Source organism: Salarias fasciatus, chromosome 6, assembly GCF_902148845.1.
Source record: "Salarias fasciatus chromosome 6, fSalaFa1.1, whole genome shotgun sequence".
Lineage (NCBI taxonomy): Eukaryota > Metazoa > Chordata > Actinopteri > Blenniiformes > Blenniidae > Salarias > Salarias fasciatus.
The window spans coordinates 9355001-9372187 of NC_043750.1; the positions used below are offsets into that span (position 1 = coordinate 9355001).

Consider the following 17187-nt stretch of genomic DNA (forward strand, 5'->3'; position numbering starts at 1 on the left):
GATAAACTAGAACAGAAGTTGAGCACTGATGGATTTATGATCACTTCTGTGGTGAAACTTATCATTCCTCAAAGTGCTGTGGAGGCGAGGTCCCCCTCCAAGATGGCCGCCAGCAGGCACACAGCAGCGTCAATGACGTCTGTGGACAGTAAGGCGGTCTGATTTGCCACGTCATCACTCCGCGACTGCTGCTGCTGTCTAGAAGCCGGCAACATCTGAGGCTTTCTCGTCCTTTTTTTATGTGGTATTCTCGACCTTAACGGCGTTTTAAAGGCGGCCGTAACCCTCCGGTGCTTCGTTCAGCTCGTGCACATGTCCTCCACGCCGTGACCAATAAAAACAGGTGAAGTGCCCGCCGTTTGTGTGGAGAAGCAGCAGGTTAGCGACGTTTGTTTACATGTGTCAGTGTGTGTTCAGGCACCAGGCTCCAAAGAGCTCTAGTTTTAATAAAGTGTGTGTGTGTGTGTGTGTGTTTGTGTGTGGTGGTGGTGGTGGTGGTGGTGGTGGTGGTGGTGGTGGGGGGGGGATTCGTGTGCGCGCGTGCGTGTGCGTGTTTTTCGATGATACATTTCAGACACTGAAAGTCTTTCTTTTATCCTGTTGGTTATATATTTCAATTAGCACCGCTGCCATGATGAAGTAAAGGGAACAGCTGTATTAACAGCTGTATTAACAGCACATCACTTGATCCTGAGACAAGTACACCACAGTTTCTCAGATGTTCTGCTAAAGTGTAAACACACCCACATGTTCCGGAGACACCAACACTCACACATAGTATCTCAAACATCTTGGATCAGGATGTCAGCTCTTGGTTCTCAGCTCACATCAACACCAAACTGTCCAATAGCGAACAAAGTCCAGCCTCTCTGTCGGTGCAGGCCCCGCCCAGAAGAACATGGAATAAAAGCTCTGTTTCATGAACCATCAGGATCCTTTCAGGGTGAAATACTGCGTGTTTTTCCCTGTAAGGTCCAGCTGAGCATTACATCAGGCTATACTTAAATAAATGGTAACAATCTGAAGTCAGGCATTTTGGAATTTTTCATATCAAGCACAGAATCAAAGAACCGGGCGGAGTCGGCCGGACGGACGTCCTCGGCTCCAACAATCCTGTTTATTTTTCTGGAGAATCGATCCTCTTGTCCCTGCTGGGTAAACATGAGGCCTGAAGCCGGGATGTCAGCATGACTTTGTGAAAACACCAGTTTTCCAGGTTTTGAACCTTCTTGCTGCATTTTTCATGATTAAGATCTGCTTCATGTTGAGATCACTGCTCATTGTTCAGCTTGGGAGGAATATAGATGTTTGTTTTTAACACAGGAACCTGATGGAACGTTTCAACCTGTAGTGGCAACAGAACTGTCTCAGTTCAGCTCAGCCCGGACCCGACTGGACTGGACCGGACTGGACTGGACCGGACCCGACCGGACCCGACTGGACTGGACCGGACCGGACCCGACTGGACCGGACTGGACTGGACCGGTCCGGACCGTGGGAGTCTGATGTCCCTGCTGTGTGTGAATGTTCCTCCTCCACTCCAGGAAACGCTGGGCGCCTCCTGATCTCCCTGGCGTCTCTGGTCCTCAGATCCCGTCCAGCATGGCGTCCGGGGTCGGGGCGGGGACGGGGACGGGGGGCTCTGGGCCGGCGGCGCTGCTGGCAGGTCTCTGTCACACAGACCAGGACCGTCCTCTTCCTCTGTGGCAGGACGGAAACTTCAGCCCCTGCTTCAACCAGCTGGTCCTCGGAGCTCTGCCGCACGCCGCCATGGCGGTCTGCAGCGCCTGCTACCTGGGCATGGCCAGGTACGCCACCGGGGTCAGACCGGGGTCAGACCTGGACCCCATTTAAACCACAGTGTGTTCGTTGAACACGTCTGGCTCTAAAGTCTGATCTCATCGTTTTTGTTTTCAACTCAGTAAAGTTTTACATCGATAAGGCGAGATTTAGAAAACGTCTGTGTTTCCATGGAAACAGAAACGCTGAAAACAAGGCTCACTGTGTGTGTGTGTGTGTGTGTGTGTGTGTGTGTGTGTGTGTGTGTGTGTGTGTGTGTGTGTGTGTGTGTGTGTGTGTGTCCTCCCCCGTCAGGTGCGGCCCCCAGCAGGCTCCGCCCCCTTGCTCCTGGACCCTCCGGCTGCTGTCGGCCCTGCTGCTCGCCGCCCTGCTGGCGGCGGACGTGGCGCTGGCGGGCGTCCTGCGGCGGCCCGACGTGTTCCTGCTGCTGCTGTGCGACGGCGCCGGCGTGCTGGCCTGGCTGCTGCACGCCGGCGCCGTGGCGGCACTGCGGAGGACGGCGTGGCGGTGGGGCCGGGGCCCGCCCCCACTGCCCCTGCTGGTGCTGCTGTCCGCACCGCACCTGGTCGTCACCCTGATGCTTCACTGTGAGACGGAGCCGTGTTTGAATCCCGCCGAGCCTCTGAGCCTGGCGCGCTTCGTGCTGGCCGCGGCGCGGGCGCCGCTCCTCCTCCTCTACCTCCTGGCGTTTGCGTTTCCCTGCGTCGGCGACGCCGGTTACACGCTGCACATCAACGCCGCGGACGACTCGCCGCCGCCGCTGCCCTGGAGCTCCGCCCCCGACACGGGGGAGGTGGTGGCGGAGGACGGCAGCGGCTGCGCGTCGCGCCTCTTCTACCTGTGGCTGTCGCCGCTGCTGCGCCGCGGCCGGCGTGGCGAGCTGGACCGGCCGGACCAGGTGTACCACCTGCCGCGCAAGCTCCGCACCGCCGCCGTGCGCTCGTACTTCGAGCAGTGCTGGGAGGCCTGCGGGGGGCGGAGCCCCGGGTCCCCGGAGGTGGGCGGGGCCACGGAGCCGGACGGGGAGGTGGGGCTGCTGCGGGTGCTCCACACGGCGTTCGGCCGGCGGTACTACGTCCTGGGAGCGCTGAAGGCCACCGTCAACCTGTCCAGCTTCGCCGGGCCGCTGCTGCTCAACGGCCTGGTGAGCTACATGGAGGAGGGGGCGGCGCCCGCCAGCAGGGGGGTCTGCTGCGCCCTGGGGCTCTTCGCCTCCACGCTGCTCTGCTCCGTCCTCAGGAACGTCTTCGTCTTCGAGGTGTCCAAGGTGGCGCTGTCGGCGCGCGCCGCCCTGGTGTCGGCCATCTACGGCAAGGCGCTGCGGCTGCGCGGCGGCGGCGGCGGCGGCGGCCTGGCCGGCTGCTCGCTGGGCGAGGCGGTCAACCTGATGAGCGCCGACACCGACCGCGTGGTCAACTTCTTCAACAGCTTCCACGAGCTGTGGAGCCTGCCCTTCCGCTTCGCCGTCACGCTGTACCTGCTGTACCTGCAGGTGGGCGTGGCCTTCCTGGGCGGGCTGGCCGTGGCGCTGCTCCTGGTGCCGTTCAACAAGTTCCTGGCTTCTCGAATCGTCAGCAACAACAAGCACATGCTGCGCTGCAAGGACAGCCGCGTCAAGGTGAGAGGGACGGTGTCTCCGGGCGCTTTGTTCACAGGGTCGTCCTCAGAGGCGCGGCGTGCCAGCAGGCTAACCAGGCATTTTCCTGGGCCCGGCTTTTAGGGGGCGCCGCGAGGTCCAAACTGTGTGCAAAGAAAACTATTTTTCGGTGTGCACGGATAGATGGGGGCCCGATGACTTTCTTGCTTGGAGCCCCTAAGGACCCTTGTCCCACCACTGGTTGTCCTGTAGTTCGGATCAGGGTTTACTCGACCTCTGACCCCGACCCATTAGGGTTCATCCTGGCCCTGCCCCGTTAGGATTGACCCCGACCTGTTAGGGTTCACCCTGACCCTGCACCGTTAGGATTGACCCCGACCTGTTAGGGTTCACCCTGACCAGTTACTGTTGTCCCTGACCCTGACCGGTTAGGGTTCAACATAACACTGACCCATTGGGGTTCACCTTGACCCGTTAGGGTTCACCCTGACCCACCGTTCAGCAGCTACCTGACTGGTCCCGCCCCTCGACAGGTGCCACTATGAAGAACATTAATGTCCTGCCGTTTGCCCCCGCCTGGCGCCGCCACCTGCCGCCACTGGTCTGGCGCCACAGCCTGGCGCCCCTGGCATGGCGCCGCTGCCTGGCGCCGCTGCCTGGCGCCGCTGGCCTAGCGCCGCTGCCTGGCGCCGCTGGCCTGGCGCTGCTGCCTGGTCCCACTGGCCTGGCGCCGCCGCCTGGACGGGCTCAGACGTTGCTGTAATCTGGTGTTTTCCAGCTGATGACAGAAATCCTCTTCGGGATCCGAGTCATCAAGTTCTACAGCTGGGAGGCTCACTTCGCCCGCAAGGTGGCGGAGTGCCGGCGCCGGGAGCTTTCCCACCTCAAGGCCGTCAAGTACCTGGACGCCCTGTGCGTGTACACCTGGGCCGCGCTGCCCGTGCTCATCTGCATCCTCACCTTCGTCACGTACGTCCTGCTGGGACACCAGCTGACCGCCGCCAAGGTACGGCTCCGCCCCGAGGAGAGGGCAGCATGCGCCGCCGCCTCACGGCTCTGCTCCAGCGGTCACTGAATGACTCAGAGTGTGTGTGTGTCTGTCTGTGTGTGTGCAGGTCTTCACCACCCTGGCCCTGGTGGGGATGCTGATCATCCCCCTCAACAGCTTCCCCTGGGTCCTGAACGGCGTCCTGGAGGCCAAGGTGTCTCTGGAGCGGATCCAGCGCTTCTTCAGCCTCCCCAGCCGGGACCTGCAGGCCCACTACGGCCCGGGTAGGACCCGGGTGGGACCGGCGGGGAGTCGGACCGCGGCCCGCGTGCCGGTAACGCGTTAACGCTCTGCGTTCCCTCCCTCAGGGCCTCCGGGGGACGAGCGCACCGCCGTGCTGTTGAGCCAGGCGTCCTTCTCCCGGGAGGGGCCCGGCGGAGGGGGGGCTCTGCTGCTGCACGGCGTCAATCTGCACGTTGCCAAGGTAACGCCTCACACTCAGGTCAGCCACGGCACGGAAGGTCAAAGGTCGTGGTGGGGTTGTTCTCACTGCAGTGGGGGCTCCGCCAGTTTCCCTCTGTGATGTCATGAGGGGGAATAGCCCCTCCCTCTCATAGCCCCTCCCTCTGGGAATAACCAGGGTGGGGTCAGAGCAGTAACAGTGTCTGGGTTCCAGGGCTCTCTGGTGGTTCTGGGTGTGGAGGAGGGGGGGTGGTTCTGGGTGGTTTTGGGGGGTGGTGGTGGTGGTGTTGGGGTGTGGGCGGGGGGGTGTTGGGCCTGGGGGGGGTCAGAGCAGTAACAGTGTCTGGGTTCCAGGGCTCTCTGGTGGTTCTGGTGGGGAAGGTGGGTTCTGGGAAGAGCTCCTTGCTGGCCGCCATCACAGGAGAACTCAGCAGGTAACTCAGCGCCTCCGGTTCTCCGCTGTGTTTTTTTTTTAGAACTTAATTTTGATTTTGTTTTAACTTTGCTAATGCTCTTACAGGGACTTCAGTGTTAATATGGAAACAAAATAATCATTAAATATTCACATACATTAAGTTCTGAAATAACAGGGCATGTATAGACTCCGTGTCTTCATTAACAGGTCTCATATTCTCAACGAGGAAGTCATTTCCTCCATCCTGTAGACTTCTGTAACTCCGTCAAGCCACATGGAGGAGCTGGGCGGGTCCACTTCTAACCTCACAGTGGGGGGGCGCCTCAGAGCAGCAGTCAGTAGAATTAGCAGAAGATATTTCCTACTGTTCCCGTCAAAGTCGTTTGGCTTTTGCTCCCAGACTGCGAGACGAAGGCCTTAGAGAACGTCCGTTCAGGAACCACGCCGATGGCGGAGAAAACATCGTCCCAAAACAGTTTCAGATTTGGACATGTCCAGAAGATGTGGGTGTGAGTGTCTTTGTCAGTACCACAGCTTTGCCAGCAGGTGTCAGGATTTCCCAGATTTTTTTAGGCAGGAATTTCAGGGGCCTTGAAAGTTCTGATAATTTTCCGTCTGTACTCTCTCCACAAACTGGAACAGGTCACAGAATGTGCCTCCGAACAGATTTACAGTGTGGGTTTCATCCTCCTGCCTCCTCTTATTATGTGTTGTATTATTAGAATTAAAACTTAACAACAATTTATAGAACTGGCTGATTGCTTTAGGAAGTCTAAATCCTTGTTGAATTTTAATGGATAGCTCCTCTAAGGATGAGAAACCTTTTCTTAATCTTTATACTTCGTTAAAAAGTTCCTTAATTGGAGATTCCTGAAAAAAGTCGCAGGTGGGAAGATGAAACTCCTCTAAGTTGCTCAAAGGATTTCGAAGTACCGTTTTCAATCAGATGATGTCGTTTACTAACACCGTCATTTACCCATCTCTTAAAACCCAAATCTATCAGACCAGCTGTGAGTTCTCTCCTGGTTTCAGTCAAATTTGTGTTCAGAACCAGAAGGTATTTCTGGCCACCAGAGGGTTCTCATGGACCCCCGGTGGGAACACCAACCACGGTTTGAGAATCAGCCTCACGCAGAACGTCTCTGAAGGCAGATCAGTTTCCAGTCAGAGCGATCCGATGTTCTTGGGCTGATTCCCAGCAGAACGCAGATCACGGTTCCGTCTGCTCCTCAGGACCAGCGGCGTTCTCTACGTGGCGGACCGGGACCGGGGCGTCGGCCTGGCCTCCCAGGAACCCTGGATCCAGCACGCCTCCGTCCGAGAGAACATCCTGTTCGGGAGGGAGTACGACGCCGCGTTCTACCAGGCCGTGATCCAGGCCTGCGCGCTCGCAGACGACCTCAGCGTAGGAACACGTTCCACCAGAACACACACACACACACACACACACACACACACACACACACACGTACGTGTTGTAAGAACACACACACACACACACACACACACGCATGTTCCGTCACAACACACACCTTCCTGAATAAACCCCTCCCTCTGCACGTCCTCTGCCTGCAGGTTCTGCCGGACGGCGACCGGACGGAGGTGGGGGAGAACGGAGTGACGCTGAGTGGAGGACAGAAGGCCCGGCTGGCGCTGGCCAGAGCCGCGTACATGGTCAGCCCACCGCTCGTCCACCGCTCGATTCTCTGCTCGGTCCACCGCTTGTCCACCGCTCGGTTCTCTGCTCAGTCCACCACTTGGTCCACCGTCCGGTCCACTTCTTCTCTGCTCGGTCCACGGCTCGGTCCACGGCTCGGTTCCGTTGTCACACCAGCGGGAGATGAATCTGGAGCCCAGCTGTTTCTTTTAGAACCCTCAGTCCTTCTGGCACGGAGCCAGGTGTGGAACGTCCTTCAGGCCGAGACAGAAACGGTGTCCTCTCTGTCTCCGGACCGCAGGACAAGCCGCTGTACCTGCTGGACGACCCGCTGGCGGCCGTGGACTCGGACGTGGCCGAGCACCTGATGCGGCGCTGCATCCTGGACCTGCTGCGGGGGAAGACCCGCATCCTCTGCACCCACCGCATCGAGCTGGCGCACCGCGCCGACATGGTGGTCCTGGTCGACGACGGAACCATCGTCAGGACCGGTGAGGAGAGGGGAGCCGCCCTGCGCCCGGTCACCCCGTCAGAACCGGACGGGTTCAGGTTCCAACTGGGTCGTCTCCTGCAGGTTCGCCGGCGGAAATCCTTCCTCTGGTGGAGGCGGCGCCCAAGAAGTCCAAGAACGAGAACCACAGGAAGGAGGAAGGTACGTCCTCCTCATCACCGCCGTGAGCGTAACCATGGAAACTGACGAACAGCTGAGTGTCATCAGCGTAACCATGGAAACTGATACGGCGTCTCCTGAGAAGTGTTTCATCCTCCAAAACTTTGAAAACCTCTCAGCAGGCAGACTGTGACAGGCCAGAGGTCCTCAACATGAGGTCTGGGGTCCCTTCAGAGGCCACAGGGAGGCGTCCCAGGATCTGCCTGCTCTGAGAGTCCATATTAAATCTACAGCGTTTAAAACAGTCAGAACGAGGCTGAGCTCACGCTGATGCTCTCCAGGGAAACACAAAACGTTTGGTATGTTTGGGACTCCGTTTCCATGACAACAGTGCTCACAGCAACTTTTCAAAATGGCTCCCTCGGTGGAACTTTTTGGTCACGCTTCGACTCGGTCTCTGTGGAAATGAGGGAAACCGCAGCTTTTCTGAAATGCTGCTCCTGCTCATGAGCACTACAGCTGGAGTAAACGTTCCTCTGTACATGCTCAGTAGAGGAACCATCAGAACCAGTACAGGTTCTCCTGGTCCTGGTCCTGGTCCTGGTCCTTCATGTTTGGGAGTATTGTTCTCCGTGTTCTGTGTGCAGCTGGTTTCGCCGGTTCTCCACATGCTGTGGAGTAAAAACCGACTCGTCCTCCAGGTGCAGCGGAGCACGAGGAGCAGGAGCCCGGTTCGATCCCCGGCCTGGGCCCGGAGGACGGCCGGCCCGACGGAGCGGGGGAGGAGCAGAAGCAGGCGGGGGCGCTGGCCTGGAGCGTGTACCGGACCTACTGGGGGGCCGTGGGGGGGGTCCTGGCCTCCGCCATCCTCACCGCTCTGCTGCTCATGCAAGGTTTGCACCTTCTCTCCAGCGGGGCGGATCCGGGGGGGGGTCCCCTGCCGGTCTCCCTCAGCCTCACCCTCCTGTTCTCGGTTCCAGCCTCGAAGAACGTGTCGGACTGGTGGCTGTCTCACTGATCTCGGCGCTGAAAAGAACGACTCGTCACACACGCCAACCAGTCGGCGGCGGCGGCGGCGTTCAGCTCTCCTCGCCTGCTGCTCTCCTCCACCGGCGGCCTCCTGTACGTCCAGCCGCACCCCGCCAAAATAAAAGAGGAGCGCGTCTAAACTCACGTCACTTCAGCTTTTACTGCATCGATCCACTAAACCGGCTCGTCTCCTCTGTGGCGTTGAACAGTTAGAGGTTAATAAGTTTCAGGTGATTTTAACTCATCAGTAAAATCATGAAGCCAGTTTTTCAGAGTACAGAATATGACACTTCAGTTCCAGACCTGCAGCAGATGATATCAAGTGACCTGGTTCCGGGTCCGTCTGCTCCCTGCTGAAGCTCAGAGGCTAAAGCTAACCGGCTGCTCTCCAGCGTCTGGTCTGCTCGGCTCGGGTTTTCCGAATCACACGTCTTCATTTTGACTTTAGATTTAGCGGTTTAGTCTTTTTTGAGGACGGCTGTGTCTCTCTGTCAGTGAATCACAACATTAATGGAGGGTTTCCTGTTCCACTTCAGCAGTTTTCAGGATTTTCTGTGGCGACATCTAGTGGTCCACAGGTGGTATGCAGCGCTACGTTTTCATATATAGCTCACCTCAGTGGTCAAGCAGCTCCATGAAGCGTCTCTTTCAGTCCGGACGTCCCGGTCTGGACTCGTCTTCGGTCCAGCGTCTTTAAAATCCAGGTTTTCAGTTTGTTACTCAAACCGCTGCGGTGACTCAGTGCTGCCACCTGCTGCACGGCGGCGGCGTTATCGAACCCTAAACGCTGAGCCATGCCGGTCTGCTCTGGTCCTCCCCTCCGGGTCTGTTCCAGGTCTTCGGTGCGCCCCCTGCAGGCGTTCCTCTCCAACCGCTCCGACCCGGACGTCACGTTCTACCTGACGGTGTACGGCTGCCTGGGAGCGGCCAACTCCGTCTTCACCGCCCTGCGAGCCTTCCTCTTCGCCTACGGCGTCGTCGCCGCCGCCGCCGCCATCCACACCCGCCTGCTGGACCGGGTCCTGAAGGTGAGTCCCGGCGAGTCAGGAAGCGAGTCTGAACGAGCCGAGGGGAATCTCCAGGCGGACTCTTGATCCTGGCAGCAGACGTCCTGTGAAGCACTGACCCTGACCCCTGACCCCTGACCCGCCCCTGACCTCCGCTCCCTGTGCTCCAGGCCACGCTGGGCTTCTTCGACACCACGCCGGTGGGCCGCGTGCTGAACCGCTTCTCCTCCGACCTGTACGGCATCGACGACAGCCTGCCGTTCATCCTCAACATCCTGCTGGCCAACGGCGCCAGCCTGCTGGGCGCGCTGGCGGTGATGGGCTGGGGGCTGCCCTGGGTGCTGCTGCCGCTGGCGCCGCTGGCGCTGGCGTACCACCGCACGCAGCGCTTCTACCGCCACACGTCCCGCGAGCTCAAGCGCCTCTGCAGCCTCACGCTGTCGCCCGTCTACTCGCACTTCTCCGAGACGCTGACCGGGCTGGCCACCGTGCGGGCCAGCGGCAGCGCCGCCAGGTGAGGGGGCGGAGCCCGGGGGGGGGGGGCGGAGCCAGAGCTCCGTCGGGTTCACCTGGTGCCGCCCTCTCAGGTTCGAGGAGGAGAGCGCCCGCCGCCTGGAGCAGAACCAGCGCTGCCTGTTCCTCAGCACCGCCGCCATGCAGTGGCTGGACATCCGCCTGCAGCTGATCGGCGTCGCCGTGGTGACGGGCCTCGGCACCATCGCCGTGGTGCAGCATCAGTTCAACGCGGTGGATCCGGGTGAGCGGCGGCCGACGGGGGGAGGCGAGGCGCCGTGTGGCGGCTGACTGTGTGTATGTGTGTGTGTCTCTCTCTCTCTCTGTCTCTCTCTCTCTCTCCCCCTCTCCCTCTCTCTCTCTCCCTCTCTTTCTTTCTCTCTCTTTCTCTCTCTCTCCCTCTCCTCCCTCTCTCTCTCCCTCTCCCTCTCTCCCCCCCTCTCTCTCTCTCCCTCTCTTTCTTTCTCTCTCTCTCTCCCTCTCTTTCTCTCTCTCTCCCCTCTCTCTCTCTCTCCTCTCTCTCTCCCTCTCCTCTCCCTCTCTCTCCTCTCTCTCTCTCTCCCTCTCTTTCTTTCTCTCTCTCTCTCCCCCTCTCTCTCTCCCTCTCTCTCTCTCTCCCTCTACTCCCTCTCCTCTCCCTCTCTCTCTCCCCCCTCTCTTTCTCTCCCTCTCTCTCTCCCTCTCCCTCCCCCCCCTCTCTCTCTCTCTCTCTCAGGCCTGGTGGGGCTCGCCCTCTCGTACGCCCTCTCCATCACCTCCCTGCTGTCGGGCATCATCTTCAGCTTCACACAGACGGAGATGCAGCTGGTGAGTGTGGAGCGGACGGAGGAGTACTCCACCAGCCTGCCCAGCGAGCCGCAGCAGCGCCACCCGCAGGTCAGACCCCCCGGCCCCCCTCCGGTCCGGCCCCCCCCCCCCCCCCCCCCCCCCCCCATTTAACCCCTGCGGCTGCGCCGGTCTCCACAGCTGCCCCCCGCCTGGCCCCAGCAGGGCCGGCTGGAGTTCCGGGACGTGGTCCTGGCCTACAGGGAGGGGCTCCCCAACGCCCTGGACGGGGTGAGCCTGGTGGTCCGGCCCGGCGAGAAGGTGGGCATCGTGGGACGCACGGGCTCCGGGAAGTCCACCATGTTCCTGGCTCTGTTCCGCATGGTGGAGCTGAACCGGGGCCAGATCCTCCTGGACCAGCTGGACATCAGCACTGTGGGCCTGGACCAGCTCCGGTAGGGGGGGGGGGGGCCCGGACCGAACCCCGGTCCTGTGCCGGCATTGTAGTAACAGGTGTTATTACGACCTCTGAAGGTCGCGGCTGGCCATCATCCCTCAGGACCCCTTCCTGTTCAGCGGGACCGTCAGGGAGAACCTGGACCCCTGCGGGCTGCAGGCGGACCGCCGGCTGCTGGAGGTTCTGGACCAGTGTCACCTGAGCTCGGCGGTCAGCAGGATGGGTGAGGAACCCCCCGAGTGAAGCCGTTATTCCGGCTGCCGCCAGCAGGGGGTGTGTTGAGGCCTGGCTCTGTGGAGTCCAGGGGGTCTCTGATGTCTCTGTGTCCTTCAGGGGGGCTGGACGCCGAGGTGGGGGACAGGGGACAGTCCTTCTCTGCGGGACAGAGACAGCTGCTGTGTCTGGCCAGAGCCCTGCTGACCGACGCCAAGGTGGGTAACCGGTCAGCTGGTTAACCGGTCAGCTGGTTAACTGGTCAGCTGGTTAACCGGTCAGCTGGTTAACTGGCCAGCTGGTTCATCCTCTCATTGAGACTTCAGTGAACCAGGAGTCAGTCAGAAGAGCCTTCAGGGGGATTTTCAAAAGTTCCTCCTCAGAGTGAGACGCTTCAGCAGGTCCTCCAGACCAGGGGTGCTCAACCTGTGGCTCCATGAAGCCTTCACAACAACTTTACCAAACATTCCTCACTCTTGGTTCAAAAGGGATTAAAGAAAAAAAAGGTACAACAAAAATTTTGAAAAATAGCTGAAAGCGCAAGAAATGGGGGAAATTTCATAGAAAGATTAAAAAAACAGAAATGTTCAGAATTTTTAAAAGAATAAAATTTATGCAAATCTTCATAAAAAGAGGTAAAATGGATAAAACCACTAAAAATCCTGAATTATCTTCAAGAGATGCTTGAAAAGAGAAACAAAACTGTTAGAATCAGGTGGAAAAACCCAGCAGAATATCAGAAAACGTTCTCCACCACGAGCTGCTGTTGAAACTTTAAAAATGCATCAAAAGATCCAGTTTTTCTACCAGAGTCATTCCCCCTGCTGTGGTTCTTCAGACTGCTGCAGAACGTCCTGCCGGTTCCGGGAGAACCTTCCTGAAAGCCGCCGCAGAACGTCACGCTCTGCACAGTCGGCTCAGATGGAGCCGCAGCTGGAAGCAGTTTCCTGGGTTCTCTCGGGTTCTCTCAGATCCGTTCTGCTCATTTCTGTGAAAAAGGAGCGACGCTGATCAACGGGAGCTTTTATTTTGGAGAGTCTTTCTGGCCGGGTTCCTGTGTGTGTTCCTGCCTGTGTGTGTTTTGGACCTGGAGTTCCTGAAGCGAGGCGAGTTCCGCCGCTCCGGTTGGTTCCTCAGGTTCTGTGTATCGATGAAGCCACGGCCAGCGTGGACCAGAGGACCGACCAGCTGCTGCAGCGGACCATCCGGGACGAGTTCCACGACCGCACCGTGCTCACCATCGCTCACAGGTACCGGTGCCTCCAGGCGCCGTTCTCCATCGTTCTGCTGGTTTGACCACGAGACGCCGGCTGTCCTCTGCAGGACTCTGTCTCTCTGTCCTCAGCTGCTCCGAACTGTCTTTCAGGATCAACACCATCCTGGACTGTGAGCGGGTTCTGGTGATGCATGCTGGGAAGGTGGTGGAGTTCGATTCCCCCGCCGCTCTCTGCCGCTCCGACGGCTCCATCTTCCAGCGGCTGCTGGGCGACGGAACCGACAGAGAGAACGGAGGGACGGAACCCACAGAGGGACCCACAGAGGGACCCGGCTGACGGACCCGGTCCCTCTGGCCCGGTTCTGGACTCTGGACTCTCATTGGTTCCCAGCAGCTCTCATTTAAATCAACATGGAACACCGAGTGAGATCTCTGGAGAACCCTGGAGGACGCAGAGGAGAACCCAGAGAACCTGCAGACGGACCGAGGAGGAACCAGCTGATGGTCTGGTTTTGTCTCGTGCGTCGTCCTGGTTCCTCTTTGACCTTCGGTTCTGGGACCGGGTTCCGTGTGGGGGATCCTGAGATGTGGGACTTTAAATGTTGTGGTTCCAGGTGGAGAACCAGACCGGCGGTTTGTCTCCCTCTTCGCCGACGATCTGCCGCTTTATGTTTTTGTACGGTTCTCCCGGTTCCAGGGATGCTCAGGGTTCCTGTTCTTGACAGTTCTTTATTGTTATTTTCATCCGAAGTCTGAATGTTTTTCTCCAGATGTTGAAAACAGCTGGATTTGCTGGAGTTTTCTCTTCTGTGAATTTGAGTCTTTTTATCTTTGCTTTTAATTTGAAAGGGATATTTTTCTACATACTGGCGTCACTTCCTGTCTGTGTGTTTTGCTGTAATCTGGTTCTGATGAGAACCGCTCATGTGGGACTGAAGGAATGAAGCGTTTCTTGCCACTGGACCTGGACACTGGACACTGGACACTGGACCTGGACACTGGACCTGGACACTGGACACTGGACACTGGACACTGGACCTGGACACTGGACCTGGACACTGGACACTGGACACTGGACCTGGACACTGGACCTGGACACTGGACCTGGACACTGGACCTGGACACTGGACACTGGACACTGGACCTGGACACTGGACCGCCGCTCGAGGCAGCTGGTTAGAACCTTCAGCTCAGACCCAGGGTGTCTGAGAACCAGCAGGAAATGATCATTCATGCCTTCATGTCCTCGCGGCTGGACGACTGTAACAGTCTGTTCACTGTCTTAACAAGAAGGAGCTGCCCGCCTCCAGTATGTTCAAAACTCAGCTGCCAGGCTGCTGCCCAGCACCAGCAGGAGGTCCCACATCACACCTGTGTTCAAATCCCTCCGCTGGCCCCCTGCTGTGCTCCGTTTCCAGTTTAAAATCTTAGTGCTGACCTTCCAAGCTCCACATGGCCAGGCCCCCATGTACACCAGAAGCCTCATCACACCCTGCAGCTCGGCCCGGAGCCTGAGGTCCTCTGAGCAGAACCTTCTCAGAGTCCCCCGCACTCGTTTTAAAACCAGGGGTGAGCGCTGGTTCACGCCCACTGCCCCGCCTCGGGAATGAGCTGCCTCTGGACCTGGTCCCTGGACTCGGTGGAGGCCTTCAAGAAACTCTTGAAGACATATTTGTTTCAGAAGGCGTTCTGGACCCGGGTCAGTGCCGTCTCGGCAGGCCGGGGCGGGGTTTATATGATAAGTTCTGATGTGCTGTGAATCGTTTTTTGTGATTTTTACTCTGTGAAGCACTTTGTGAGCGACGTCTGTGAAAAGCGCGAAATGAGTAAATTTTACTTTACTTACTTTACTTCTTCTCAGTTTCTCACCGTTTTCTAAAACAGTTTCTGGAGCATTGGTTTGTTCCAACTGGTAGATTTTGGACGATCGACTTCAGCGTTTCAGTTTGAGTCTGTTTCCCCGGAGCTGATCGTATCGGCGACTCGCCGTCAACAATCTGCAGAAAAATCGGTAGAAAATGACAATTAACTCAAATTCAGAATTGAGTAAATTACTCAAAGTGATTACCGTAGTTACCTTCAGTAATCCATACAGAAAAGTTGTGTTTTCCTTTGTTTTCCAAAGTTTCCACCTTGGAGCCTGTTTCCCGTCGTCGTCATGGAAGCGGGGTTCTCCTCCTGTTTCCTGGTTTGAGGTCGCAGGTTGTTCGCTACCAGACTTGTGGAGCAATGAAGGCCAGCATGCACAGGGAGAACAGGAAGTCTCCACACGCCCTGTGAAAAGTCAGAGGCGAACCACTGATCCACCGCGCCGCTCAGGACGGAGGCTTTATTCAGATTCCTCCAGCTTGTTGAAAACTGTCCTGAAAATGGAAGCAAGAAGGAAACAGAACGCTGGCCTGAAAGGAACCAGAGCCTCTGGCCCCCAACGGGGCCCAGGACCGCAGCTTGAACATGCAGGACGTTCTCGTCTTCTTTTCGAAGTAGAACCTGTCAGGTAACATCCAGCAGTCCAGACGTCTCCAGCTGTCAGTCCAGCTGACTAACGGTAAGCCCCGCCCACTCTTCACACCCCTCTCTCTGTTATCTCCAGCAGGCAGCACCTTCACCAGAGGAGAGGAGTTCATCTGAAAAACCTCATCAAAATTAAAACAAAACCTGCAGCAGAACAAAAACCCGCAAGAGTCAAATGTGGACTGTTAAATATCCGATCCCTCTCCTCCAGATCCTGCTGACTGGTGACCTAATAACTGATCATCATTTAGATTTATTAAACCTCACTGAAACCTGGCTAAGGAAGGATGAACATCTCAGTTTAAATGAAGCAACATGTCAACTATCATATTCCCCAGAATCTGGCCGAGGCGGTGGAGCAGCGTCCATCTAGAACTCTAAACTTCTAATCAGTCCTGGAACTGAAACTAAGCATAAAACCTTCTAGAGTCTCACTCTGAATCTCACTAACTCCAGCTGGAAAACACAGAAGCCAGTCCTGCTGGCTGGAGTGTATTCCCCCCCCCCCCCCCCAGACTCTGGAGGTTCAGACTTTCTCTCCAGTTTAGTCTGAAGCTCAGATCAAATCATTGTAGTTTAGACTTTAATCTTCATGTCGATGTCGACACTGACAGCCTGAACACTGCTTTCACTTCACTGCTTCATACAACTGGTTTTTCTCAGAAGGTGAATAAACCTACTCATCACTTTAATCTCACCCTCCACCTTGTTCTCACCGACGGTATTGACATGGACCAATTAACAACCCTGTACTGTCTGATCACTTCCTGTTATCACTTGAGTTTACATTAGCTGGTTTTAAAGTACCTGGGAGAAAACTTAAACTTAGAAGATGTCTGTCAGAGGATAATGTGACCAAATTCAAGGAGATGATCCATCAATATTAACTTCACTTCATCTGTTGGCCCAATGGACAGCAGTATTAGCATTAGCATTAGCATTATCAGCAGTATCAGCCCCACTCAGGGTGATTTAGTTGTAGATGAAGTGGCAGCTTCACTCTGCTCCACACTGGACTCAGCTGCTCCCCTGAAGTTAATATCATTAACCCTCAGGAGACTAGCTGCAGCAAAGTTAAATATGGAGTTCCACAGGGTTCTGTTTTAGGACCTACACTCTTCACATTGTACATGCTTCCTGTAGGAACATCATCAGGAAACACTCCATTAACTTCCACTGTTATGCAGATGATCCACAGATCTACCTCTCCCTGAAACCAGATGACACCAATCAGCTGGTCAAATTAGAAGCTTGTCTTAATGACATAAAAACCTGGATGAGTCAATTTTCTCCTCCTAAATTCAGATAAAACAGAATTCATTTTATTTGGCCCAAAACACCTGAGAGAAAAATTATCTAATCAAATACTGACCCTAGACAGTGTTGCTTTAACTCCTAGTAACACTGTGAGGAACCTGGGAGTGACCTTTGACCTTTAACTCCCACATTAAACAGGTCTGCAGGACCTCCTTCTTTCACCTGTTAATATTTCTAAAATCAGGAACATGCAGACTCAAAGCCAAGCTGAGAAATGAATCCATCATCTGTTCCTCCAGAGCAGACTACTGGAACTCCTGTTATCAGGAACCAAGAACTGCCTAAAAAGTCTCCAACTGGTTCAAAACGCTGCAGCAAGAGTTCTCACAAGAACCAGTAGGAGAGATCATATCAGCCCAATATCAGCTTCCCTTCACTGCTTCCTGTTAAATCTAGAATAGAATTCAAAATCCTCCTCTTAACCTATAAAGCCCTGAACAACCAGGAACCATCAGATCCTAAACAGCTGTTAGTCCCAGACTGTCCCAGGAGAACGCTTCCTTCTCAGAGTGCTGGTCTGCTGGAGGTTCCTGGTTCTCTAAAAGTAGAACAGGAGGTAGAGCCTTTAGCTATCAGGCTCCTGTTCTGTGGAACCAGCTCCCAGAGTCTGGAAGGGAGGCTGACTCA

The 17187-nt window shown here is 56.5% G+C and overlaps 1 protein-coding gene across 1 annotated transcript; it reads left to right on the forward strand.

The window, feature by feature from the left end:
* The first annotated feature begins 1602 nt into the window (after positions 1–1602).
* abcc10 (ATP-binding cassette, sub-family C (CFTR/MRP), member 10) lies at positions 1603–13831 on the forward strand. The gene is made up of 22 exons (XM_030092897.1): positions 1603–1808; positions 2095–2312; positions 2393–3418; positions 4176–4403; positions 4513–4669; positions 4754–4869; positions 5202–5281; positions 6496–6667; positions 6838–6936; positions 7221–7410; positions 7494–7571; positions 8177–8422; positions 8510–8651; positions 9394–9586; positions 9736–10079; positions 10153–10322; positions 10794–10954; positions 11045–11298; positions 11378–11523; positions 11634–11731; positions 12651–12763; positions 12880–13831. The coding sequence occupies exons 1-21, from the start codon at positions 1603–1605 to the stop codon at positions 12665–12667; spliced, it is 4341 nt and encodes a 1446-aa protein (XP_029948757.1). The 3' UTR covers positions 12668–12763; positions 12880–13831.
* Positions 13832–17187: the final 3356 nt, after the last annotated feature.